Source organism: Elgaria multicarinata, chromosome 1 (assembly GCF_023053635.1).
Source record: "Elgaria multicarinata webbii isolate HBS135686 ecotype San Diego chromosome 1, rElgMul1.1.pri, whole genome shotgun sequence".
Taxonomy (NCBI): Eukaryota; Metazoa; Chordata; class Lepidosauria; order Squamata; family Anguidae; genus Elgaria; species Elgaria multicarinata.
In genome coordinates this window covers 196,066,810-196,094,641 of record NC_086171.1, presented here as the reverse complement: position 1 = coordinate 196,094,641, position 27,832 = coordinate 196,066,810, and the positions used below count along the sequence as shown (strand labels likewise).

Genomic DNA, 27,832 nt, shown 5'->3' with positions numbered 1-27,832 from the left:
ATCTTTTAATTTATGCTAGCACACTTTTCTGACTATGTATTTTCTAAAAAGATACTAGCAAAATATTTCTGAGCAAGTGTTGTAGAGATAACACTTTTTTTGTTTTTAGAAAAAAATATTTCCGTTCACCACCATTTTAGTATGTATTGGCCTAAGGTTATTTTGGTTCATAAACTGCTAGTGTTTTGAGTCTGTGTTTTTTTAAGGAGCTGAGATGGATGGATGGTTGCCATGCATAGAACAGTGGCAAGCAATGGCATGTTTAACAGAATCCAAGGAGGGATTCTCACTTCCTTTCTAAAGTTTTTACTAAAATGTGTCAACACATTCTCATCGTGCCAAAAACAATACTCACCCCAGCTCTGTTGATATTTGGAATGAATGTAGAAACCCAGCTCTAGAACCAGTGCCAGCTCATGGGCCTCCTGTGTCAGTGAATCCACTTCTCATCACCGTTGTCACCAGCTGCTATTGGTCCTCATCGGCATTCTCATCATTGCGACCACTTGCTTGGTGGACAGGCAGAGGGCCAGTGACAAATAGGCAGTGGCATCTACAGCTCCTCCTCCTCTTCACTACCGTTGTCTGGGCCAGAACGAGAGGCAGGTGAACAAGCAGGTTGCAAGGATGAAGAGGAGGACCAAGTCCCGGGGGCTGCTGCAGTGGGCTTTTGCTGGGGTTTGGCCCTTGGCAGGTGCCCGACCATGCCTACTCTTGACATTGACCCTGTCTAAAACAAGCGATATAGGCAGAGATTTAGAGCTCCATCACACCGGAGGTTAACATGCTCACTACCTTCGCTTCTCTGCCAGTGCTTTCATTCCTCAGTTACTTCCTCTTTTCAAAAGAGGAAGTACACAAGGAGCACGAGGCCCATTGAGTCTGCAGTTCTAATGGCTCTGCTTCTCCTGCACACAGCAGGAGAGAGATGCAATTCCAAGTTTAAAAAAACACCCATCCGCCTTAATGAGGGGTTTTTTTGTCCCACAAGGGAGGCCAGAAGGGGTGGAAGGGGCACGGGAGGCAGATGACGTCATGTGAGGAACCTGAGCAAACTCCGTAAGTGCCTAGTAGTGAGCGTGCAATAAAACGCTCGTCGGATGGAGCTTATTGTCAGAGTGGTTGCTGTTTCTCTCTCCATAGAGAAACTGCAAACTTCTCATCTAAGATTAGGCTGAAATAAGAACTTCTTGGTAAGTGCATGATGTTTGAGAACCATAATCTGCTTTTTAAAATTAAGCACTAGCTTACACATACAAATGGTCAATGTATGTGAAAGCAGGGCAGAGAATGGAAGCCAAGCATGCAACTACAGGTGGAGGTTAAAATAGAAACAGCAACTTCTTCCATAGCATTGTGAGAAAAACAGTCTTAAAACTCAACTGAAATTATTGGAAGATAGTTTTCTTCACCATTTTTTGTTTTGTTTGGGGTCGGTTACATTTTCTCCACTGGAATAACGCTAAATCTGGGGTTATCTAGAGAATGCGGAATGTTAGCCAAGTTGCCAACACTTGTAGCAGCAACAGCACCACACACACACATCGCAAAAAAAAACAAAAAAAACCCTAAACACCTTTGGACGAACAAAGAAAGAAATTGTGCTACTGCACTGGTATGGTGATGGTAAGCCCTACCCCTGAGAAACTGTTGGAAAATTTCTATTCCCCACCCAACCATTTCTCCACTCATAAATAGGATGTAGAATTTCAAGAGGGTGTATGTGCAGAGTTCTAGTATTCCTTGGAAGAAATCTACAGGCCAAATTCACGGTTCTCAGTTCATATTTCACTTAGTACTTACAGTAGATTTCTTTGTATTGGCAGTAGCAGAAGGCAGGCACTTCTGCAGAATATATTAAAAAATGGATGTGCCTCAGCCTAGGCTATCCAGGTGAACAGAATAGCCTCCTATTATTCCCCAAGAAAACAGATGTCTTAATTCATAAATATGTCCTAGAAATCTGGGATGTTCTAGCCCAGAATTTGAAGGGTACTGGCTATTTTTCTAATGTTTATAATAACTTACTCTTGTTCCTGTTTTATACTATGCTACATCGACTAGTTTATTTCTTGTTATAATCAGCCTTACCTGACAAATTTGGTTAAGATCTCATTTTGTTAGCACCTGAGCAGCAGATTTAGTTCAATTTGCTAAGATGTCAATCCTTTTTCAACTAAAAGAAAAAAGAAAATGTTCTACAAGAAATCACTGTGATAATATAAAACAAAACACACGGCTAAAATCATGATTTAAAAAGCAGCAGCAGCAATATTAGTATTGGGGAAAGCTAGTTTGTCAGTGGAAGGAGAACATCTAAGTAATTCCAACTATGTGAAAACTTTCATGGTTTCATCAGTGAAGTTAAGGTGTGCCACAATGGTTTCAGTATGACAGCTTCTTCCCTTCCCCACACAATTCACATATCCCACCCCACCCTCCAGTATCACGGTATTTCTGCATATTTCCTCTTCCAGTGCTTTGGGAATTTCAGCTGTGAATAAGAGCACATATGTAAACACAGCATGAATTGCAAAACAGTAGTTAGCTTCTTGACTGCAAAAAGAAAATCTGAGGATCACGTCATTGTGCAGTGCAGGTGAAAAACCAGCCTGCTCTCATGTGAAAAAATAAGCACAGGGTGCAAAGTTCACGCCCATGGTTACATAAGTTGTATATGCAACTATTCATGCAGAACCTGCTCCAGGCTTTAGTTAGTAAGGAAAGAGAAAGCAGTTTCTATATAGTTGTAGGCATCCAAGGTAACATTGCCATCGTAACACTGGTAATATCAGGTGGTTATGTTATATAACTATTTCTGACCCATGCCTTTAATTCATCTGAAGTTCAGTGCAGCCAGGGTCTTCGCTGTTGTGTTAGCATCTCTGGGGAGCTCCCTCCTAAAAGAGGTTTGTCTTCTGGCTAGCTCTCTTCATGCTTTTAGAAAGGGGTTCAAGGCATGCCTTTTTATTTTATCTTTTATAGTTGTTTTTTAATTGCAATTTTTATGGTGGACTCTTTGGATCCCTTATTGTTTTGCTTATTGTTAACAATAACAGCACACTAAACCGATAAAAGAGGGCGTGCTTGCAGGACTCACTGCTTATACAACAAGGTTTTTCCAGTTCTAAAAATAACTTGAAACCAGCAGAGATGCTCATTTCCAGAACAGGGCATGTCAGTGGAGTTTGCAGAAGGGAGTTCCACTGACCTGTCCCACACTGGAAATTAGTGTTTCATCTTGTTTCCAGAGTTACTTTTAGAAACAAAAAGGCCTCACTGAGTCCCATGAGTGCAACAGAACCAGTAGAGGTGGAGTGGGCCCACTGGATGCTGCCCAGAATTTGGAACTAATTAGGGGGGGAAATGAATTAGGAGGCAAATCAGACACAATAAGGAACAAAGAGACCAGAGGAAGGAAGGGGCCAACGTCTTCTGACAAGTGGGGAGGACATGCATCTGTATGCACTTTACACACAGCAGCTGCCCTTGTCTGAGGATCACTGCAGAGCAAGAGAACTAGGGACTGAGTACAATCTTGCCCAAGAAAACTAGGCTTGACCTCACTTCCTCTTTGCCCATGCCCCATTGCAACAACAGAGAATCCACTGCCCTCTCTACACCTACCATAATGAAGTGCACTTTGCTGCTTATATGATACCACCCCCATTATTTATACTAAGAATTTTCTAAGATAGGTTTGCTATTCAATTTGGTCACTGGGTTGGCTTTGATCAGCTTCCTGTTGGAAGAAAGCCATGGCAAAGCAAATAGATATACGTACAAACACTGGCCACTAAGGAGAACCTTCTGCATACAATGTAGGTATCTGAAATGACAGAGGCTTAGTTTAAAATGTGGCTGAGAGTCCTGTACTACCTGAAAGACTAACAGATTTATTATTCCTTAAGCTTTTTCGGACTGGAGCCCACTTTATCAAATGTATGTAGTACAGCTTGTGACCATTTTACAGAAAAGTAGCGTAATGTGCCATCCACCATAGCAATAATTGGTGATAAACAGAAGTGGGTGACACTAGTAAAAAATTTCACACAAACAATAATTTCCAGGATTGATTCAGTGGGTTGGTCCTACCATTAGGCACATTGAGGTAGTTGCCTCAGGCAGCTGATTTGGGCTATTATGGAAGGACAGCAAATTTTGGTCTGGTCCTGTCTTTTAGGGAAGCCACAGCAGTTAAACTCATGATTGTACTAGTACAGATACATCTCCAAGGGCAGCTACCTTTTGAGCTGCTATGTCATCATTTCTATCCAAGCTTAGTGTAGTACAGCACAGTCTACTCTGTTCCACTATTGTGATGCGAGTCTCGCCTGGGGTTCCCTTCTGCATGGCATCCTATGGGCCGTCTAGCACATATAGCGCAAAAGCTGGTTTAAATGTGCACCAATCATGTCAATGGTAAAAAGAGAGAGAGAGAGGAACAAGAGCCATTGTTGCTGTTGTTACACCATATACGGCTAGGTTTCAGAACCTGCAAGTCATTAACTTAAGCTTCAGTGTCATCTGCCCATTTATACCTTCAAGAACCAGAGCTAACTGCAATCAAAGAAAGAAAAACTCTTAACGCTGGATGGCACAGCTGAACATTGCATATGGGCGCCATCACACAGTTTTATTGCACTCTCGACATGCCTGGTTTGCAGTTTTGCAGCATGGCACTCAGATGACATCATTCCTGTCCTGCAGACATCATGCCTCTTTCCCTCCAATTCTCGTCTTTTCCTAGAGTGGGGAAAGTCTGGATTATTTCCCTCAAATGGAATTAAAACACCCTTCAGCCCCTGTGAAGTGTCATCCTCTTGCTATTTTCTTTGTTGGGGTGTGTGTGCTTTGAAGGAAGAGTTTGCTGACAAAAGTGAGGGGGAGTTTCTCCTCCAGCACCATGTCAAACCAACAGACTTGTGTTGAGTCAGTTGAATGGACTTTTACTGCTCCAACCTCACTCTCATTGCCCACAGAAATGGAACCAAGCCGATGAAACATTAAATTAGTAGACAACGAAGCCAGAGTGAGGAGGGGGGGAAAGGAAGGAGCCCACACCCATCACAATGTCACAACCAATAAACTGGAGATGGAAGGAGAAGGGTCTGAGTGGAGTAGAAGAGCAAACAAGTGAAAGGGAGATTTCAGCAGTATAGCACGATACCACAAACCCACATGAAAGGGGCCATTAGCTTGACACACTAATGAAATAGAGCTAGAAATTGCAGAGACAAACCAGAGAGAAGAAGTAAGTGTGATGGAGCCCTATGTATCTTAAAGAGGCTTGAGTTTTCAAATCCTGTGGAACAAGCAGATTCCCCTCCCCACCTAAGAACATGACAAATTACACAACTGGATGCATACTTATCTATTCTTACTGCAGAACCCCCACTACCTTTTCATTAATGGTCTTCACCCACATTTGAGATTAAATTGGATTGAAAATACTAGTCTAACTAGATTTGTGAATCAGTGCCATAATTTTACCATTTGCAGTCATTTCTCCCTTATGTAGGAGTGTACACACACCCAGTATTGCTAATTAATTGATGATGGAACTTAACCATGTTTCACAATGTATTGAATTTACACTTCTGTATTACAGCTTTTAATTAGGGCTATGCACGGACTCCCCAATCTGCTCCGGTTCCCGATCCGCAACTTCCGGATTGGGTCCGCTCCGCCCCACATTGATCCACCTATGGTCCACTCCGCTGCGGAGCTCCAGATCCAAATTGGAGCTCTGCAGCAGCAGAGGCAGATAAGGCCCCCCCTACCCCCTCACAACTTACCTGTCTCTGTCGTGGTCTGTCTGCAGCTTCAACTGAGGCCAAGGACTCAAACAGGAAGACCAGGCCGCAGCCACGGCCTGGTTTTCCGGTTTGAATCCTTGGCCTCAGTTGAAGTCGCTGCCGGACCACGATGGAGCCAGGTAAGCCGCCCTCCCTGGCTCCACCACCGTCGTCGCACGGACTGCGGCAGTGCCAGGTAAGCCCCCACTTACCTTTTTTTCAGAGATCCAGATCAAGGAGAAAGATCTGCTTGGTTTTGATCTGCTTGGTCTCAATCCACAGCTCCCCCGACCCAATCCGTCTCTGCCTTTGTCAGAGGCGAATCAGGCCACCTCGCTATCACTTCTCCGACCTGAAGTGAAGCGGAGCACAGCCCTACTTTTAACTACTCCTGAAACTAAGCATGTCTGTATTTGGTTAGGTCTGGATCAGACACCATGTGAGAACCACGTTTATCAGGCTCTATCACAGAACAAACGTGAGATACGCATGTAAGAAACAGGCTCCATTTCAAATAGGCTCCAGACACTCTTGGATGAGACTGATTATCTGATTATTTCAGTCGGGTTTCAGGCCTGGATTTGGCACAGAAACAGCCTTGGTATGATGACCTAAATCGGGAGAAAGACAGGGGGAGTATGACTCTGTTGATTCTCCTTGATCTCTGTGTGGCTTTCGATACCATCAACAATGGTATCCTTCTTGAATGTCTGGCTGAGTTGAGAGTGGGAGATTCTGCATTGCAGTGGTTCCACTCCTACTTAGCAGGTCGGCTCCAGAAGGTAGTGCTTGGGGAACATTGCTCGGCCCCATGGACTCTCCAGTATGAGATTCTGCAGGGGTCAGTTTTGTCCCCCATGCTGTTTAACATGTACATGAAACCGTTGGGTGCGGTCATCCGGAGTGCAAACTGAGTGCATCATTTTGGAGTGCATTGTCATCAGTACGCTGATGATACACAGCTCTACTTCTCCTTTTCATCTTCATCAGGTGAGGCTGTGGATGTGCTGAACTGGTGCCTGGCTCCAACAATGGACTGGATGAGGGCTAATAAACTAAAACTCAATCCAGACAAGACTGAAATGCTGCTGGTGGGTGGTTCTTCTGACTGGATGGGGGGTGTTCAATCGGTTCTGGATAGGGTTGCACTCCCCCTGAAGGAGCAGGTTCGTAGCTTGGAGGTTATCCTAGAACCATCTCTGTCACTTGAGGCTCAGGTGGCCTCTGTGGCACGGAGCGCTTTTCTACCAACTCCGGTTGGTGGCCCAGCTACACCCTTATATGGACAGGGATAACCTAGCTTCAGTTGTCCATACTCTAGTAACCTCCAAATTAGATTACTGCAATGCCTTCTACGTGGGGCAGCCTTTGAAGATGGTTTGGAAACTGCAGCTTGTGCAGAATGCAGCGGCCAGATTGATAACTGGAACAAGGAGGTTTGAACATATAACACTGATTCTGGCCCGCTTGCATTGGCTGCCTATACGTTTCCGAGCCCAATTCAAGGTCACCTATAAAGCCCTACATGGCTTGGGACCGCAATACCTGATGGAACACCTCTCCTGACATGAACCTACCCGTACACTGCGCTCAACATCTAAGGTTCTCCTCCGAGTGCCTACTCCGAGGAAAGCTCAGACGATGGCAACAAGGGAGAGGGCCTTTTCGGTGGTGGCCCTCCAACTGTGGAATGATCTCCCCGATGAGGCTCGCCTGGCACCAACACTGTTAGCTTTCAGGCGCCAGGCCAAGACTTTTCTCCCAGGCACTTAATGCTAAGTTTGTTTTTTAACGGACCCCAGAACTGTTGTTTTTTAGTGGATACTGTTGTTTTTATACTTTTTAAATGTTTTTTATGGTTTTAAATTGTGTATACTTTTTTTACTGTTTACTGTTTTTAACTTTTGTAAACCACCCAGAGAGCTTCAGCTATGGGGCGGTATATAAATGTAATAAATAAATAGATAATTTCTTCTCCCATTGAAACTATGGTGGCCTTTTTAATTTAGGGTTCCAAGCTCTTTTCTAGAGGTCCCTTCTTCATAATTCTCCAGGAAAGTGTGTGATCCTTTTCCTTTTTCTAGTGATCAGCCTTACTGTGAATGGACAAGTTCTGTGCAGTAAGTTCTGCAAACCACATTTCCTTTAGCTATATTGGGGATGGTTCCAATGCAATTCTATCTTGACCTGGGGAGAATCAGCAAGTAACACTGAGAATCTTTAACTTAAATAAAACATTCTTTAAGGCTTTCAAGTTTAAAATTAGCAAGAGTCATAGTTTTTATTATCAACTCTGTAAAAATATGACTAACATATAACTAGTGTCAATTTGATTTTTGTAAAATCAAAGTTCATTCAGTGGTACCAATGTACATCATACATTAAAGTGGTAAGAAAAATACTGACATTTGCCATATTATACATGTTCATGTAAAAATCATGTTGCATAACGATTTTAATTAGAAAATACTTAAGTCACAAAAGTACATGACAACAAAATCCTAAACAACACAGCTGTGGAAGAACAAAGTTTTCACAGTTCAGCTTGACTTCATCTGGAACTATTAATAGTTCCTAAAAAGTGTACTATTGTAGCCATATTTTGCTCTCTTTCAGATAAGGTGCACTTAAAAGGGTAATCTATCTTCAAACTGCTGAGAGGGAGTTGAAATTCTTCTCATTGTTGCAAATGAGTACAAACATCTAAACAATTTTGATCTGATAAAACAATTCAAATTACTTGTTCATACATATTAATGTAAGCTTCAGTCAAAAATTGAGAATGTACACACGTGTATGTATACACAGACACACAGACACGCACACCGAACGAACATTAGATCTTTCAATAAAATCTAAGTTCTTACTGTCAGTTCTGGGTTTTACAGTTAAAAGTTGTACATACATCAAGCTTTCATGTATTCTTCCAGCAGGAGACAGCCCACCTCCCCCACAAGATGCTAACCATTAAGTTTAAGAGGTAGTATATGCAAGCCTACATCAGAGTTTAAGTTGTACTGAAGCCCAGTACCGTTTTATATATAAAATTTACTATGTTGTTTCAACAACTTGATTTTAGAAGATTTAGTAAAAACACAGTAGTGATAAACTGTCTACAGTTCTGTCATCATGGCAACTGCATTACTTTGCAATTGTATGCAGTGCAGCCTGTCATTTTTATAGCAAAATGTATGGAACCTTTTGCTTATCCTCCTTCTCTAGTGTTCATTGGTTTCATCAAATGCTCAGTGTTTAATTATATTAGGTGTAATGAAATTACTTCAAACCAAGATTGCTTTACAGGTATGTGTACATATATCTATATATCTATATTTTATAAACAACACACTCCACCTCATAATACAAGCTATTTGATTGAGGCTAGTATTTTAAGGACTAAAATTTAAATACAGTTTAATAAAATAATTTTGTAAGTTTGTAACTGCTGTGTAATATATCCAAAATTATCGTGCATGTGATTGCAGTACAAGTAAGAAAAATCAGAGTTAATGAGTTAAACATTAACTCTGTTATGTTTCCACAATATATTAACATCCAACTTTCAGTAATGTTTTGATTTCCATGCTTAAGTTAAAGCATGCCAAGTTAAAAGTTCATTTTACATCTCATTTACAGTATAATTTAACATGTTAGATCCATAATAGTACCAAACATAATTCACCAATGATGAAAAGGTGTGCAACCAGGTTGTAATATCTATTTGTTCAACCACTCTCTTCTTGTAACCAAGTGGAATGTACCGCAATCATAATTATGTGAAGTAAAAGCTATGAGCACATGCGCAAAGGATAAATATAAAGATGTCCTTTGCTAAATAAAAAAGGCTTTTTAAAAGCTTTTTGTCGAAGGGAAAACAAGGCAAACAAAGTATTCAGATTGGTTCATTTATCAACATAAACTTGGGAGTACAGAACCTCTCTCAGCACAAGGGTTGAATTCCATTTCACAGAAGCTCTCAGTGGCCGCATCCTAGCAGTGGACAAGGGCTGAAGACAAAGGGGGCAGGGGCCAAAATACCAGCCAACTTTAACTTAAAGCTCTTACTACCTGTAACTAAGTCTTAAGAGAGGTATTTCCACCTTTTAAAATAGGGGAAAAACTGCACAAAGGCCAGGAAGCCACCAAATGATCAGTGGCTTGAGAAAGGATGTGGGACCAGGGAAGGGAGCATGGCCTCCTGGGGAACCTCGGTAGGCCAGATTGTGACCCCCTGGAGGGCTGCATTTGCTTCAAGGGCCTTATGTTCTACCTTCTTTAAGGAACTGTTCCTTAAAGGAATTGGTCATATTTAAGGAAAACTTCTGTTACAGAAGATCCTTCATATCATCATCATCATCATCATCATCATCATCATCATCATCATCATGAAATACCCAATAGCCAAATATATCATTAGAAGTTGCATTTGGATTTAGCAATACTACCAATTGTAATTCATTCCGTAAACATATGCGGCAGTACTAGATGAGCAAACCGGTTAAGGTAAAAAAAGGAAGAATATTTTAAACCTTTCACATTACAGGTACAATAAAACTCTACAGGACTAGTTCCAGGTTTCTTGGTCTCTTAGATAAAGTGTCCTCTGGTGGGGGCCCTCTTCTGTCAATGGATCCTGATGGGCTTACCTGGCTCAGGTGACAGCGCTCCTAGCCACACTGGGCAGCTAAATTTAGCCTGCTTTTTTAAATAATAATAATAATAATACCACAATAGGATTGTGGGAAATTAAAAGAGTGGCTAGATCCAGCAACCTGGCAGTGCTCAGAGTGCTGGACCAGAAAACTAAAGGGGCAGGGTGGAAAGGCATCAGCAAGCAAGGATGCCAGGTCTGGATGCTGGCCCTGCAACCGCTACAGGAATCAACATAAAATTCCACTGATTTTAATGGACCTGGATTGTATCATAACATTTGAAAATCACAGTTTCTCTCATTCTAGGGTAAATGCATACAGCCATGCTTGGTAAGACCAAAGAACATAATTGTTTTTTAATGAGTTTATCTAAACCACAGTGGAGATTTATCCCTCCAGCACCCAGTAGTAGATCACAATACAGACAAGGATTAATAAGGAAAAAAGTAAAACAGGTATACCTCTCATCTTTCCAGGGAGTCAATATGTTCAATGGGTTCTCCTTTCTAGTTTTATAAATCATTTAATTAAATTTTATAACAATTGAAATCAACCAATCCATCACCATTAACCATTCCATATTTTAATACATGATTGGAACAGGAAGAGCTAAAATGGCTGTAGTTCAGGTGCAGTTAGTGTATTTTACTAACATTCCTGTGGTGAAACAAGGTGCTCTTTGGGCTGGTTCTCATATGGTTTCAAGATGAAATTGCAAGGAAGTCTACAATTAAGTGAAAATATGCTCCACAAATGGTCACACATGCAGCCATATCACAAGTCAAGTACCATGAACTGTGGTGTTCCTTCTTGGGTCTCAAATGAGTTATGTACACTGACATTTGGAACGATACATCTGCACAATTTTCAGTCATGGGAATGATGTCCTGTCTTGAAATCATAACTCAAGAACCAGTCCATCTTTCAAAAATACAAGTTACTCAGATAAGTACCAAAATGGAACAAATGATATGAATCTCAGCTCCATTCTACAGATCTAAAATGCCACTGGAATATGGTAATTGAGAGGTATACATTGCATAAGAACAGCCAAATTTAAAAAAAATCTTGTTATGGCCTCTTAACTTCAAGAAGTGTGAATAAAATAGCATAATTTCACAATGTTATGATTGTCCCATCTTCTTCTAAGGTCTTTTGGTCTGAGTCCTGGATTTCATAATCCATGTTAATGCTGCCTGTGGAACAATACAAGTTTACTTCTCTGGAAGAAATGAAGCCGTTTTGCATTGATTCTTGATTGGTTTCATTTTGTGTCAGTGATTCCAGGCTTTCACTGGAAGGAGCAGCTTTTGGAATTTGTTGAGGCTCACCATTATCTTCAATAATTATATCATCTTCATCACTGTCTTCCTCTTCTTCAGGGTAATAGACCGGCACAGTATGCGGAGTGTAACTTGGAAGACTGGTATCTGTAGATTGTCCTGAGCTACCAGAAGTCCGGCTGTTCCTAACAACATTGTTTCTCTGGTTTGCTGGTCTCACAGTAATTATCAAGTTACGGCTGTTAGCAATCATCATGTCTGTAACCTGGTCAAGACTTTTCCCTGAAACTTCTATACCATTCACTTCAAGAACTTCATCATTGACGGCCAATAAGCCTGTGCTGTGAGCCAGGCCTCCAGGAACAAGCCTGGATATGAAAATGCCTGGTACTTTCTCTAGCCCATGGGGTGTTACTCTGACACTAGAACCATCACGTATATAAAATCCTAAAGGCTTGTCAATTCCATATTTATAAAGCCGTACCCTGCGATGAGTTTCTGGAAGTATGTCTACATCTATAATAGAAGATACTGGTCTAAAGTCTTGCGGCATACTAATGACAATATGTGGCTTTTTTCTATGGTTATCTGGACGCAAGACATTTGATAAGACATTTTTCTTCCTTGTCATGGTATCTGTCCCAAAGGCACTGTAGTCTGCATCTTCTGCAAAAAAAGAGGGAGGGAAACAAGCCAGGTTAGTAATTTTCACAGTGCAACTACAGTCCAGTTGGCCTATATAGTACTGCCCATCAAAAACATGCAGTACATAGTGTTTAGCATGCTACATTGTTTCTCCCCACTCCCAGTCTTTTAAATAGCCACTTTATAAACAGGCCAAACTATTCTAAGGAAAAAAAAGATAAAGAAGGTAGCAAAGAGACGGTAGGTCAGTAGTGGGTAACCACATGTACCATCAAGACTACAGCCGATTTTCACCTGGCTCCATCCTGGTCCTTGATCTGGTTCCAGTGCCCTCTCCAAGGAATATGTAGGATGGATTTCCTAAAGGGCACAACTTGGCCTCATCAGGCTTTCCAGAGGAAATGTAGCCACAAAAGCCTGGAGTTTCTAAAGAACCCCAGAGTTCCTAGATTTGCCTCTGCCAAAATCTCCTACAGCTAAAGCTGCTCCTATTGTTGAGGACTTCTTGAGCTGCTTTTGCCAGCTCTAGTGGAAAGGAGCAGAGATTTCTTTTACCACCTATCCCATCACTGCCTGTTCAAGAGCTACACCATTTTTTTTTTATAGGAGTGCATACATATACAGTACGAGAGCATGTCAAGAGACTTCACATGCCTGCGTTTTATTTTGTGCACCCCACTCAACCTGAAACATGGCTTTGACCAGAATGCCCTTGCTCTTGGAGTTTTAGCAGAGAAGTTAGTATTGGAAGAGCACAACCCAAAGCATTTAAAAGAACTGACAATGGTTTATGAAGTATGCACTTAAAATTCTTTCATCGAAGTGCAATTCTGTGATACAGGTTTTTTCCTTCTGAAGTTTCACTATATTAAAATGAGTAAGGGCAAACAGCCAGTGAACCTACTGCTGCCAAATATCTGGATGGTGGCCAGATGACCTGGTTTTAATCTCCTGAAAACAAATACCATTCCACAAGCTCCCTTCCCTGCCCCTCACTGAGAGTAGGTAAAATGACTGGCATCAGACTAAATAAGTAACATATTTAAATATTGGAAGATACTTCTAACAAGTGGTTTAACCGCAAATACTCCCGCCCTAGAGCTCAAGCTGAAATATGTTCCTCAGCTGATTTTATTCAGTTATTATAGTAAAAGTCTTGTTAAAAAGATGCTTCAAAGACAGTTGATAAGCCTTACTTAAATCCACAGCTAATAATTTAATTTGCATATCAATATTTAGAGAACTACAAACTATAATTCCTCATATTTTAAGAGTACTAACATCTCTTTGCAGGAAAATTCTATTTAATTGCTTAGCATACAACCCTTCAGGACAAACTGAACACTTGATCCAAAGATGGCAAATTTATTTGAAGTTACTGACGTAACTGATACACAATGGTGCAATGTGCCAGTACTCATGTGAAGTACAGTGATCTCCAGAGTTTCTAACTCCACTTTGAAAAAACATTTTCATGATAATAGTGGGGAATTATCCACAGATGCCTAGAGGAGTCTGCAAGACACCGAAGAAACAGATAAGATTACTGAACATCTATAGCCAGAGTAAAGCCACATGACTACTTTGGGCTCATTCTCAATTTGGTCATACATTTTTCTTTGTCCCCACAGTTAAAGTCCTTCTTCATTTGCCACAGGCCAACAGTATGGATGCCAGCAATTTCTACTCATAACAAATTAATAAGGAACATTCGACACACTGCCTGCCACCCTGTATCTGAGCAAAAATATCTGCATGAACTTTAAAAAAAAATATCCTGCAAACATAATCATGTAAATTAGCTGAGTGATTTTCAACACAGGAGTCCAGTAACTTTGGGAATATTTTATACAACTTATAATCTTCAAGGAACTCTTTCTATCATTTGTCTCAATGGCACACAACCTCTGTGTGCCACTGAGAATTCCATATTCATGAGGACTACTAATAAGTGTTTTTATTTATTTTTTAAAAAGCAATATTTTAAAATTAAATTTGAATGCAAGCATGTTAAACCCACACTTACAATCCTTTAAGACTAATTGAATGGGTAATAACCCAGGATTTGGTGTGGCCATGCAGGAGCAATCATACTGCCTCCCACCCTCTTGCCACTTCCAAATTCAATCATCTTTCTGAAACAACCCAGGAACACCCCGTTTCTCAGTTGTTGTTGTGGCATGGAAGCCCAGCACTCCGGGTTGCTTAGGGTTAAACAACCCAAAATTTTAACCCAACAATAAATCATGCATTAAAACTGTGGTTGCTTAACCCTAAATAACCCAGATGCAAGGTTCCCACATCATGACAACAGCCCAAGAATGGGAACCCTGTTTTCAAAAGCAGAAGTCAACTTGCTTGTTAACCATAGGTTGATCATGTGAAGCAGGCCAATAAGTCACTCTCTACAGAACACACTAACTTGATGGCTTTGCTATTACATAAACATGGAGAGAAATTTATGAAGACAAACATTATAAATATAGCACAATAGGTCAAGTATTATTATGGCCTTGATACTGAGGGACTGGGAAGCCATCATAGACACTGAGATCCAAGCCCTTGCACTAAATCCAGGAGATGCCATCATATGTATTACTAAAATGATTATCCACTGTGTGCACCTGAATAATCTTGTATACTTTTTTATCTTTAATTACCTCAGACCTGCAATTTGCTCAGTTATCAAATTATATTTTTACTCACTATAAACATGGACATTCCTTTTCATTTTATGAAAAGCCTCTGCCCAGTTAACTACCAACCCTTGGCTCTGGAATGTTCCGGGCCCTTAGTTGTCCTTAAGCATTACTTCTATTCTGTTCCAGACAAAATGAAGTCTGCTAGTATTAAAAGTTGTAAGATCAACCTAGGTAACTCAGAGGCTGCTGTCCTCATGTAACATTTTGTAAAGCTAGTAAAATACATTAGCCCTTGATGGAATATTTATACGTTTAATATCATACATTGGGGATGGCATGCTTCAGTCAATGGAAGCCAATGGAAAGGGCCAGAGTGGGCTCCCCTTAAATTATGTAATCCCAGGGAAACTGGTAGTTGGAGCAGAATGTTCTTTCTGGCAATAAAGAACATTATTTGCAAGTAATTTACAGTTGCTGAGTCTTTGGCTAATGGCTAGGGCCAATGGGGAAATGCAATTTAAAACTGACCTTTAATCTTGATAATTTCAATCAATGATTCAGGTTATTTTTAAATGACTGATTTAATCCACCCGTCAATAAATGATCAATCTAGCCATTCACCTTCTTCCCTCTCTTCTTTCCCCCTCCCTTTCACAATTCCTAGCTAGTCACTTTATGACACCCTCACTTCAGGTAACTGGATAGCTAGCTATCCCACTGCAGCTGCTTGCATTGCCCAAAGAATCTCCCCCTAAAGGTATGGGTAATTTTGGAAAGGCCTAGAATGTGGGGCAGGGGGCTGTAGTAGAAGGTCAAAATCACAGAATATTTAGTGGAGTCATCTCCTGCAAGGTGACGCCCATTCATGAAACTTTTAATGTTTCCTGGGACTTGTGGTGAAGTTTACTACCCCAGATATACTTTTGTTGCAAAAACTGAATATTGGTTCTATCACCTCACCAAATTAGGACATTATCACTTGCAATCTGTTGTATGGTATATTGAAAGGAAAATGAGTTAACTTTCACAGCTTCCCTCCTATGATAAAGAACTAAGGGTACAAATTTAGCCCAGAAAATGGTGCTCTGATGCAAAGACGCTGTTCCCCTGAAATGGTAAAGTTCACTGTAGCAGACAAACAGGTGCTTCACATTAGACTCAGCAGGATAAGCATATGTTACATGTCCTAGTAGAGCCATAGTGTAAATCTGGTAGAAAGGTACTCTTTCAGCAAGCTTGAACTGGCTAGGACTCTTTCAGACAGGGACATGACTTATGTCAGGGCATAACACATTGTGACAGGGAACCTTTCATAAACATTTTTCGTTTAAATGGTCCATGTTCATTTGTGTCCTATAGGCGCAAGAAAGGCAAAACTTCTTATTCTTTCCACCACACACCATGAGGTGGTGGTGGCAGGTATAATTCTACCAAGGGCAGGATGAAAGCCCTGGTCCATTAGGTCTACTTATACACCTATAAACGCAAAGTAAATTGCTGGCTAATGGCACTATTTGCAGACATATTAAGATGTTGCTGACACTGCAGCTTTCATTATTTGAGTGTCTCATGATGGAACATGGAATGAAAAGTGTGAAAATAAGAAGCACTTGTTCCTTGCCAGTTGATTGATGGACAAATAAAAAGGAGAATGCAAGACTGCCATCCTCTCATCCAGTCCATCAAATCAGCTTATTCTGCCCTCCACTACAAGCTGCCTTCTTCCCAAATGACAGAGCCAGCAACAAGTGGTTAATGCTCGCATTGCCTGCAATCAAAGGATTGCAAATGATGCAGGCAGAGCGAGAGTTGAAGTCAATTGGATTGCAATGAGATCTTCACTTCTCTACACTCCTGTACAAAACTGCTTTTAGCTATCTAAAATTATTTTTAGGTTGCCTTTAAGGGTTGAACCCTCTCAAAACTGGTATTTGGCAAGGGAACCAGTTAAATCTTTTAAAAAGTGTTTTAGTAACTTTCAAATCTTCATAAATACTAGGAGCTGTTTAGAAACCTCAAGTATTACCTAAACTTGTTTATTTGTCATTGGTTACGCACCTGTCATTGATTATTCAATGTATATATGGGGTACCAAAAAATTGCAGGACATAGTGGTTAACAATGTGTATTGCTACACTGACTTCACTGGGGTTCCTTGGGGTTCATTAGTAAATACAAAATCTACCTGGGGTTTCAAATTACCCCAGTAAGCTACAAACATTTTTTTCTGTGATGGTAAATATGAAACAAGTATGGGAGTAAAATAGTAACTAAAATTCACCTAGAATTGCAATGTTATGCAAGTACTAATGATTCTTTAGGTGCATTAGAAAGTATTTCCCAGTACATCTCTTAATAGTTCAGCTGAAAGAATAGAAATGTATATACTTATCAGCAAACCAGGGGCACATAATACTGTGATGCTTACACTCTCATCGTTCTTCCAGTATAATTTAAAATACATTTTGGCTATACATAAAGCAAAAAGTAATTTCAGTATTTCATTTTAAGCATTTTGATACTTAACCCATAGACCACTATATATCACCTTAAGGAATGAATGGTACATATGCAGGAATACAAATTACTGAATGGAATGCAAATTGTTTTGAAAGCTATTCCAAGATAGCATCAGGTAAGAGAATTTTTAACCCAGGTTAAAGTTAAATCTTGTGTTGTAAGGCCAATTTCCTCAGTGTTAAACTTCACCCCAGGTTGAAAGTTCACTTACTGCTTGCCTTTATAAGTAACAGTTCTGCCTTCAAAAGAAAGATATCTAAAAAATTAAATTGGGATAAAGCAAAAGCTACTGTTGTAATTCCTGATTTTATTCAGTGTTTAGTTTTTTAAAAATAACTCATTTATAGTGAGAGACTTCCATAATCTCAAAAATATAGAGATGATGAGGTATTTCATTTTGGAATGTAGAAAAGGCACTTGTCAAGAAACAAGTTTAAAATGCAGTGCAGCACTAGAAACAAAGACTTAGGCCACAGCTAGACCTAAGGTTTATCCTGGGATCATCCAGGGTTCACCCCTGCCTGAGCACTGGATCCCCTGTGTGTCACCTAGATGAACAGGTTTGACCCCTGGATGATCCAGGGATAAACCTTAGGTCTAGCTATGGCCCAAGTTAGCAAAGACATGTGTTTTTCTGGATATATTCCATGCTTCTAAACAAAATGGTAGCAATGCAAAGATTATACAGCTAAAGGAAGCATATTCTAGGTATCAACAATACAGCCCTTCCTGGTGGACAGACCTAGAAGGTGGTGCTGGGGGACTGTTGTTTCATCCCTTAGCCATTGACATTTGGGGTGCTTTGAGGTTCTATCTAGGCCCTCATGCTTTTCAACATCTACATAAAACTCAAGGTAAAGTCTTCTGGAGGTCTGGCCTGAGGTGTTAACAACATGCCTATGATATACAGCTATACCTTTTTTCCATTATCTCATTCCAGGGAGGCAGTTGAAACCCTGGATGAGTGTCTGGGTTCAGTAATGGAATGGTTGAGGGCTAAGAAGCTGAATTTAATCCAATTAAAATGCAAATACTGTGGGTTTAGAAATCTGCTAATCTGCATGGAACTTTAGATCTAATTCAGAATGAATGTCATATTTCCCCTGAAGGGCCAGGTACCCAGTTTGAGAGTGATCTTGGATTCAACGCTTCCTATGAAGGTACAGGTGATCTCATCTGCTAGGAATGCTTTTCCCCAGCTTAGGCTATTTCGGCAGCTCCAGCCCTATTAAGAGAAAGCTTACCTAACCATAGTGACACATGCCTTGGTTGCAAGCAATTTAGATTACTGCAATGCACTCTGTGTGGGGCTGCTCTTGAAGAACTATTTGGAAACTGCAAATAGTACACAATGTGGCAGCTAGAACACTTGTGGGAGCTAGGTGTTTGGATCATATTGCTCTAACTCATTTATACTGGCTGCCTGTTAATTTCTGGCCCCAATTCAAGGTGCCAGTTTTGGCCTTTAAAGTGCTAAAGTTTGGGTCCATGTTATCTGAAGGACCATACACCTATATGAGACTGCCCAAGGATTAAGATGTCAGAGACCCTACTCTCTGGCCCACCAACATGAGTCATTAAACTGGTAGGTACTAGGTATAGGGTTTTCTGGTGGCCCAATACCTTTAAACTCTCAACTCAGAGAGATATGTATGACTCAATCACTACTGCCTAAAAACAAAAACCACACACTGAAAACTAATTTATTCCAGACTGCGTTTGGTGCTTTAAAATCATTTGCTGCTTCTGCTACTGGTGTATAAGTGCAATTATATGTTCATTTTCTTTTTGGTAATATTTTATACCTCAACAAGGTAAGTACTCTCTGAAAGTCAAGTTAAAAATCTCTTAAATAAATATTCGATAAACTTGAACATGAAGAAAAAGGGTAAGCTGAGCAACATTTACTCTTATAGTAAATAGATAGAACTTCCCACAACCTCTCATGAAAATAAGAGTAAAATAATTTCTCAGCTGCTTCTTCTCAGAAGCCAAATTCTACATTATAAATAAATACATCCTTCTAAATCAATGCGTTTGATTTTTCCACTTCTTTCACTTGAAAATCAGCAATGTATCATAACATACTTCTAAATAAGGATATAGCATAGCTTGCAATAAAACTATGCAAGGCACAGCATTGTAATTTGTTTTGGGTAGGTAGATGTAGTAAGGATTTTATGGCATGACAACAGATACGTCGTATTACACCAATCACTAATTTTGTGATTGTGTCATAAAAATATGCTCAATATTTGGAAATATGTATAGTCTGGTCATAAACCAAACCTTCATAAACTCAGCCAACTAGCATGACTGTTTTAGCCTCTCAATAACCCTTCAATAAATACTTTTAAGCAATATCTTTCAGTACAAAGGCACCATTGTTCTGACATCAACTAACCAGTTTGCAGCTGTAGTGAAAACCTTTTGGCAAGAAACCAGAGGTTAAAAAAAAAAGTGTTACCATAAATAAGGTGAATGCCTATACGGCACAGAGGTGAACTGCTTTTTAATAAGCATACTCACTGGTATGAAACCAAATCTGCCTGTTACCATGCTGAACACAAAGAATGAGACATTACCTAACGTTTTTATTGGGCCAACTCTACTGACCTAACCCACACAATAGCCTTTATCAGACAGACATTTGCAGCAAAAATAGAATTATGCTCTGTTGTCTATGCTTATTTGCCAGTTACTCAGCTCCTCTGAAAGCATAAACCTATTATAAAAATACAATCTTAACTATCATCACATGTATTAAAAAAAAGACTGCTTTTGGAACTCTATAGATTGCATACACAACCACATTCAAACATTTACTTGTTGAACTGTACTTTAACATCTGTATCTAATGGTGTCATTCCACAAATGCCAAGCGTCTACTGGGCCTGTTTAGAAGACACCTTAAACCCTGCTGGTTAAGGCTTTTGGTTAGGCAGCAGGGTTTAGGGTGTCTTGTGTGATGTGTTTTGCTAAACCTTGCTCACTCACTAACCACAGTCGGGCCAACTGCAGCAGGGTTAGTGACTCTAACCATGGCTTAAAGTGTTGTGTGCGACAGCACGGCTTGTGGTTAGTGCTAACTCCAGACAACCACAGTTTTGCTAACCACAGAGCCTGAAGTGTCATCTGAACAGGCCCACTGTTGCAGAAACACATTTCCATCTCTGTGCAAATGTTAATTCGATTCAGTTTCCACAAGTGGTTCTACAAACTGCTCCAGAAACCATAAGATTTCATTAGGTTAGGTATTGTTTGCACTAGTTATGCTCACTGTTCTGCTATTGCAGGGGTAGGCAAACTTTTTTGGGTCCTGTACACATTTAGCAATTTGAGAAACTGTCCTGGGCACCACAAACTGGCTGCCATCGGAGGCATGGCTAAGGAAACATACTCAGTCTTTTGGGCAGATTACAAAGCAAAAATGATGGATCTGAGCTCCAATTCCTTTGAACCCACAGTTTTCAGCCTCAATAGAAACTTACTTCACAACTATCCCAGAAAAATAAGAAAGCATTATTTTCAAAATGAAAGATGTTGGGGTGGGAGCTTCAAGTGCGAGAGGCAGGGTACCTTGGCAGTCACCATGTTGCCAACCCTTGGGCTAGTGGTTGCACAGGCAGACCACCACCACCTCTTGTGTTCCCACCCCGCACTAGCATAGCATTGGATATGACTCTATGCTGTAAAGTCCAAATATTATCTGCAATTCTTAAAAGTACATTATTGTCTTTGTGAGAAGCCCAGTTTTTTGTATTTGTTTTGTATCATGCTTGTGGAATAACATCTTGAAAAAGTACAGACATTCTCTTATTAAAAATTAGTCTCAGGCGGAGTAACTTGTCAGGAGAACCAAATTCCAGACCAGCCCCAGACTCCAGTCTCTACTCAATGTTCCCTTTCACCTCCCCTTGTACATGTACTCTACAATAGCTAGTAATATGTGCCTTCTCTTCCGGATCTCCCTGCCAAAAGCATCCTGAGCCTGCCAGGAGAATGCTGCATTTCACAAACAGACTAGAGAAAGTTGTATAAATCTGGGTGGCATTACCAAAGAATGCTAGCTTTAGTACAGAGTTCTATGAGTCTTTTGTAAAATATTTAAATGGTAGAGTGCTTCTCAACTTGGATATTGTGCAAATAGTATTAGTTTGTTCTTTCAATTTTAGCATCTCAGCAAACATCTCTTCTTGCTTAGTACCAAAGGGCATGGCAGCTCTGTGTGGACATTTTGTTTCAGAAATACTATTTTATATCATGTCAGATTTCTTCTGCAGAAAGACCAATTCCCATACATCTGGATTAAATTTAAATTGCAGAAGCCTTGCCATTAGTTTCCTTTTCATCTCTTCCAAACTCACACAATATTCATGTTGACTTGCTCCCAAAGAATCCAGTTTAAGAAAGAACTGCATTAAACTGAAAAACAGTTTAAATGCTTCTGCATGCACTCTGTAGTCCACATTTCATATTTTATCTTTACACTATACATACTAGATATAATATCAAGGACAGTTTTCTTTTGAAAATAATGTTAAATAAGGTGTATTCCAATAGCAAGTCTTTTCCCTCATCCTGCCTTGTGCAGTGGAATATGGACAAGATTGTTAAATTATCAAACAGTTCAAGAACAAAGCACAAGTATGAGCAGGTCAGTCTGATTTTTAGCTTCTCTAGCTACTTCAGAAGTGTTTTCTTATGTATAGATTAGTAAAAAAAAATTAATTCAATTTTACCATAAACTCCTTTAAAAATTAAACACCACAGGCAAAGAACTAAAGATTATTTTACCATGTATAAATTTAAGAAATGTGTTTGTATTTTAGTCTGGACAAACTTTGTGACTTAAGCAACTAAGTAGTAGTGTATTATAAGATGCAGGCTGTCACTCAGGGATTTATATATATTACATAAAATCTAAGCTGAGGGAAGACTCCAATATCTCTGAAAGACAAGAAAAGCAATGAACATTTTTTACCAGAGCACTTACACACATTTGTAATTGCCCTGATTAAGAAAAATTGGGCAATCTGCAGAACTGTGAGACTCTGTCTTAAAAAAAAACAAATTAAAGATGTGAATGCACCATGTGCTAATTGTTAAGTAAATAACTCATACAAACACACACATATGGTGTTAAAATGTAAGTAATAATCCCAGCCCAACAGAGTGGCTTATCTGCTCTAGTCATATGGCGACTGAAAGAGCTTAGCAGAACCGCTGAATCTGACCTTATGAATCAATCCATCTACTTAAAGAGACCCAGCTTATACCTTTTTATGAATATTTTTTAAAAAATAAGGTTTGGGGGAAGAGACCAAAAAGGTAGCAAAGAAGCAGCAGAGCTTGTATAAGCCGAAAGTGCTACATAGCACAACCTTATGTTTAATTGGAAGCAAATCACACTGTGCCCACTGGGGCTTGCTTCCTGGTAAGTGTGTTAGGATTGCAGCCTTAATATAATGTTATGTAAACCAGGGGTCCCCAACCCCCGGGCCACGGACCGGTACCTGTCCATGGCCTGTTAGGAACCGGGCTGCATTCTCATTGACAACAATGCAATTTCTGCATTGACAACAACCAAAATGAGATTACGGAGTAGACTGGACATAAGCAACACACTTCGGGTGTCACTGTCTCCCATCACCCCCAGATGGGACCGTCTAGTTGCAGGAAAACAAGCTCAGGGCTCCCACTGATTCTGCATTATGGTGAGTTGTATAATTATTTCATTATATATTACAATGTAATAATAAGAGAAATAAAGTGCACAATAAATGTAATTTGCTTGAATCATCCCAAAACCATCCCCTCCACACACACACACACACACACACACGGTCCGTGGAAAAATTGTCTTCCACGAAACCAGTGCCAAAAAGGTTGGGGACTGCTAACAATTATAAAGCGCCTCTCCCGGAATGAACCAACCCATTTGCTACACTCAGCATCTCCGGTCCCCCTCTGGGTGCCTCCTCCAAGAGAAGCTCAGAGGGTGGCAACAAGAGAGACTGCCTTCTCACTAGTGGCCCCCCAGTTATGGAATCATCTCCCTGTTGAGGCCCACCTGGCGCCAACATTATCTTTTTGGCGCAAGGTTAAAACTGCCCTCTTCTCTCGGGCATCTGGCAGCAAACAATGAGTTTTTAATCAGGTCTTAGATCGTCTCTGGCTGATGGCGTAACAAATTGTTTTTAGATCTATCTGTTTATATGGTTTTATGTAAATGCCTTTCTTTTTGTACTTTGTATAATGTGTTTTAATGGTTTTTAATTTTTCTGAACTGCCCACAGCGCTTTGGCTATGGGGCGGTATAGAAATGTAATAAATGAAATGAATATGCTTCCTTGGGTTCAGCAAGTATGACTTGCAGCAGTATGAGGAAGATTGTTGGCAGTGGCAGATGGGCTGCTGCGTTCCTTAAAATCTGAATAGAGCTTTTGTGTTACTGGAAAACCCAGAAATAGACTAGGTGTTCCCAAGTGATTTAAATTCCAGATTGCAGTACATTGACTTGATATCCTGGCTGTACTTGAGACCAGCTCTTGGAATTTTTATTCTGTTGTTAATCAACCACTATTTACAGTTTGGGGAGCCCACCATTATGTTTGAGGGTCATTTCATAGCAGCCAAATAAGCTTGTCACTTTATTTATTAATTACGTTTTTATACTGCCCATCAGCCGAAGCCCTCTGAGCAGTGCATAATTAAAACCATAAAATATAACAAGTACAGATAAATTTAAAATATTGAAAGTTTAAAAGGCAATATAAAACCAGCTAAGTTAAAACCAGGGGAAGCCTGTGTGAAAGGGTATGTTTTCAGGAGGCGTTTAAAAGATGTTACGTTTCCCACCCCCCTGAATCGTACAAGAGAGGGTTTTCCAGAGGGTGGGTGCTGCTACAGAGAAGGCCCGCCGCTGAGGTTCTTCATGGTGGCATTCTATTCGTTTCGGAATGTTCCAGTAGTTTTACATTTTTTATTTGTCTCCTTCTCTCTCCAACCCACCCACCCCATTTTCCCACTTTACATTATGTATACAGCTTGCATTTTTAGATTTAGTCTCAGGACATTTCAAGGACTGCATTCTCCTAAGTAAATCTACCTGTGCATTGAAATAATTGCCAGAGGCACTTCTGAGTGTCTCCATGCCATCGGAGGTGAAGCAGTGGCCACTGTAGAAGAGATGCTGATGCCCAATTTGTCGAACTTCTGCTGCCCTCAGCCTGTTTGACAAGTCTCCTGTGCCACTATGCTGTTTTTACCAGTTTCCTCCTTTTATCTTGTGTGTTTAGCGCTGCTTCACTTTTTTAAAATGGAAATGTTTTTACTATTATTTCTGAGTTATCTTGAGGACATTTACTCAGAATATAAAAGGTAAAATTATGGAAAGATCTCCCCGATGAGGCTCGCTTGGTGCCAGCATTGTTATCTTTTCAGTGCCAGGTCAAGACTTTTCTCTTCTCCCAGGCAGTTAACAACATAGGCTGAGTTTTTAATTGACCCCAGAATAGTTGTTTTAAATGGATATTGTTGGTTTTATGCTTCTGATAGTTTTAAATTTTTATGTTTTTAACGTTCACTGTCTTTAATCTTTGTAAACCGCCCAGAGAGCTTCGGTATGGGGCAGTATATAACTGCAATAAATAAATATTAAATAAATAAAAGGCAGAATATAAATTCTATAAATTTAAACTAGTATTTGACAAGGCCTGGAATTGCTGAGTCAGAGGCCCATAGGGTGAATTCTTTTGCTTTAGATCTCCACTTTTGCTCCGAAATTCCAATTTTTAAAAGGAACTTATTGTATTCAATGTGCTTTAAAGGGTTCTACTGTTGATTTCCATTATTTATACCATTTCTATTTTTATTAAAACTATAAGAGGTCCAACAAATGTTGGGAATGTGTATAGAAATATGAATATACAAAAGGGCTCAGTGCAGGATGAGTACCAGCCCAAAGGTTTCTTCACAATGGATTTCTTTCATCTTTATTTTTCAATGGCATTTGCTTTCTTCCTCTCTCCCTTGAGATTCTAGCCTCTGATCCTCATCCTTCAGGTCATACACTGCCACTCATTTGTGCTTCCAGATAGCACTTATGCTGCTCAACTTGGCATGCCCATATTTTCCTTGATCCTTTGCTTCCACATCTGTTAAGCAGGACAGTTTCCACCATTTGCTCTAGTTAGCACAAGGCAAAGCAGTACTATTCTGCTATCCTGTTCTTTGGGGAGGGGAAGTGTATTTGAGGTATTTTCTCCCTGCTGATGGCTTTCAAATTCTCCAAACATAGCCATTTCCCTTCCCACTCCCTCTCAGCTTTCAGAAGCCCATCTCCCATCTGACTGAGCAAACAGTTCAGGTGAACACAGTGGCTTGGTTCAGTTGTAATTTATCAGTCCAATACATCATTATTCATCAGACAGAGACTTGTGCCCCCATGGTGTCTCCTTGGCCCTCCTTTCCCCTCTCTGTGTATCAATCTTGGTTCACAAGCAGCACTTAAACCACAGTTTTCCACTTTAGACATGACAGGAAACAATTGTTTGTTAAATCACAATATTTGAAGCCAGGCACACAAGAGGAGGAAGCATGTGGGCACAAGTGTCATCCTTGGTCCAACCACGGTTCATTGGAATGGGATTATTCCATCTAAACAAGGCCAGAATCACAGAGGTGTGGGATGTTATTATATAAGATGCTTTTCAATGAATTTTTATTATATTATTTTTTGAGAAGAATAAATGGTATTTGATAGTGCTAAACAGTAGTTAATTTTTTTTCATCAACCAGAGAATGATTGCATAATTTGTGAAGACTTTAGAGTAAAACTACAATTCTTCTTCCTATTTTTTTATTTAATGCTTTCTTCATGCAAATGCTGCTGAAGTGTTCTTTTTTATTATTAAGGCACCTACATACATGTTTTATATCTCTTTATGATAAAGCTAGGCAGCAATATTTCAAAAGAGGAGGCTAGATTCACAGCAACATTAAAAGTAGTGCTAGGTGAACTTATCCCAGCAAAACCATAATTTGCTCGCCAGGTTCTGAATTTCTCCCTTCTGTATATATAATGAAAGTTCTCTACTGCACAGGTACCCTACTTGCCTCCAGCCAGCCACCCCAGGTTGCACTGTTCCATTCCCAATCACCTCTTCCTTGAAACACCATGTAGGCACGGTCATGACAAACATGGCTGTCTTCAGAGATAGTATCTCAGTCCAGAAGCATTTCCTTGGAATGCCCATGTGACCATTCAGTGTGATGTGCTCTACCATGGTCACATAATTCCCAGACAATTTCAGGCCAAAATGCTGTCTTGGAAGGCAACCACACAGTTACAAGCATGAAAGGAGGTTTCCTAAAGTAGCAAGAACTTTAGAAAAGCTCCTTTTTGGCTGAAAGGACTGAGAAAAAGTCATGCAGACTGTGCAGGCACTCATAATCAATCTCGATTTAAAAAATGAAGTTTGTAGGATAGCCATCCAAGTTCTGTACACATATATAAGCATTATGAATATTGCAAATTCGATTTATGGGCCATCTAATTTCGAGTTTCACTGGCATCTATAGATAAATTCATGATAATAATCAATTTTTTTGAAAAAAATCCAGGTATTACATGTGGTCTAACAAGAGGGGCGGAGGTGCAACTGCCATCCCCAAATGGCACATCATTTGGCTTTCTAATTTCTTTCCATGTATTGAAAGGAAATGCAACTGGATGGATCCTACCGAACACTACACAACACTAGGATATACTTTCTCAAGAAAGAAAAAGGTACAGAAATAATTCACCTGTGGAAATACACATAATACATTTCCTCTCAAGCCTGTATTAAGTGCAGTACCATGAAAGATCAGAAAAAAAGGAATAATAATGAGAATTTAAACACATGTGCTTACCTTTTCTTTGAATAAAAATCCTAAGCAAAGGATTGGCTGTAGATACAGCTTTGTGATAATTGTCATCATTATTGATAGGCAAGAGATCTCCATGAATGTCTATATATCCAACTAAGACATCAACATTAGGAATTTTGTGAACATGCTGCAGTAATCCATAGAATTCTTCAAATTTGCCAGGTTTGGATCTTTCTAAAGAAAATCGTCGGAATTCTGCACCAAACTACAAAAAAAATAAAAATGAAACACACATAAAATTCACATTTACTTCCTTTTCACCAAAAACATAAACTCCACTTGAATTTGATAACTTGTCAACTGAGTGTGCACATAATGGCAATTCAGCCTAAACAACTCTGTGCTCTGGGCTTCTA

At 39.9% G+C, this 27,832-nt stretch overlaps 1 protein-coding gene across 1 annotated transcript in view; it reads right to left on the bottom strand.

The window, feature by feature from the left end:
• Positions 1-8,162: 8,162 nt before the first annotated feature.
• The window catches only part of PARD6B (par-6 family cell polarity regulator beta), a 29,005-nt gene continuing 9,335 nt past the window's right edge, over positions 8,163-27,832 (bottom strand). Inside the window, exons 2-3 of the mRNA XM_063146218.1 lie at positions 27,459-27,681; positions 8,163-12,399 (exon numbers count right to left, since the gene is read on the bottom strand). Of these exons, the coding sequence (XP_063002288.1) occupies positions 11,567-12,399; positions 27,459-27,681 (1,056 nt within the window). The 3' untranslated portion in view covers positions 8,163-11,566. The remainder of the gene's footprint in view (positions 12,400-27,458; positions 27,682-27,832) is intronic.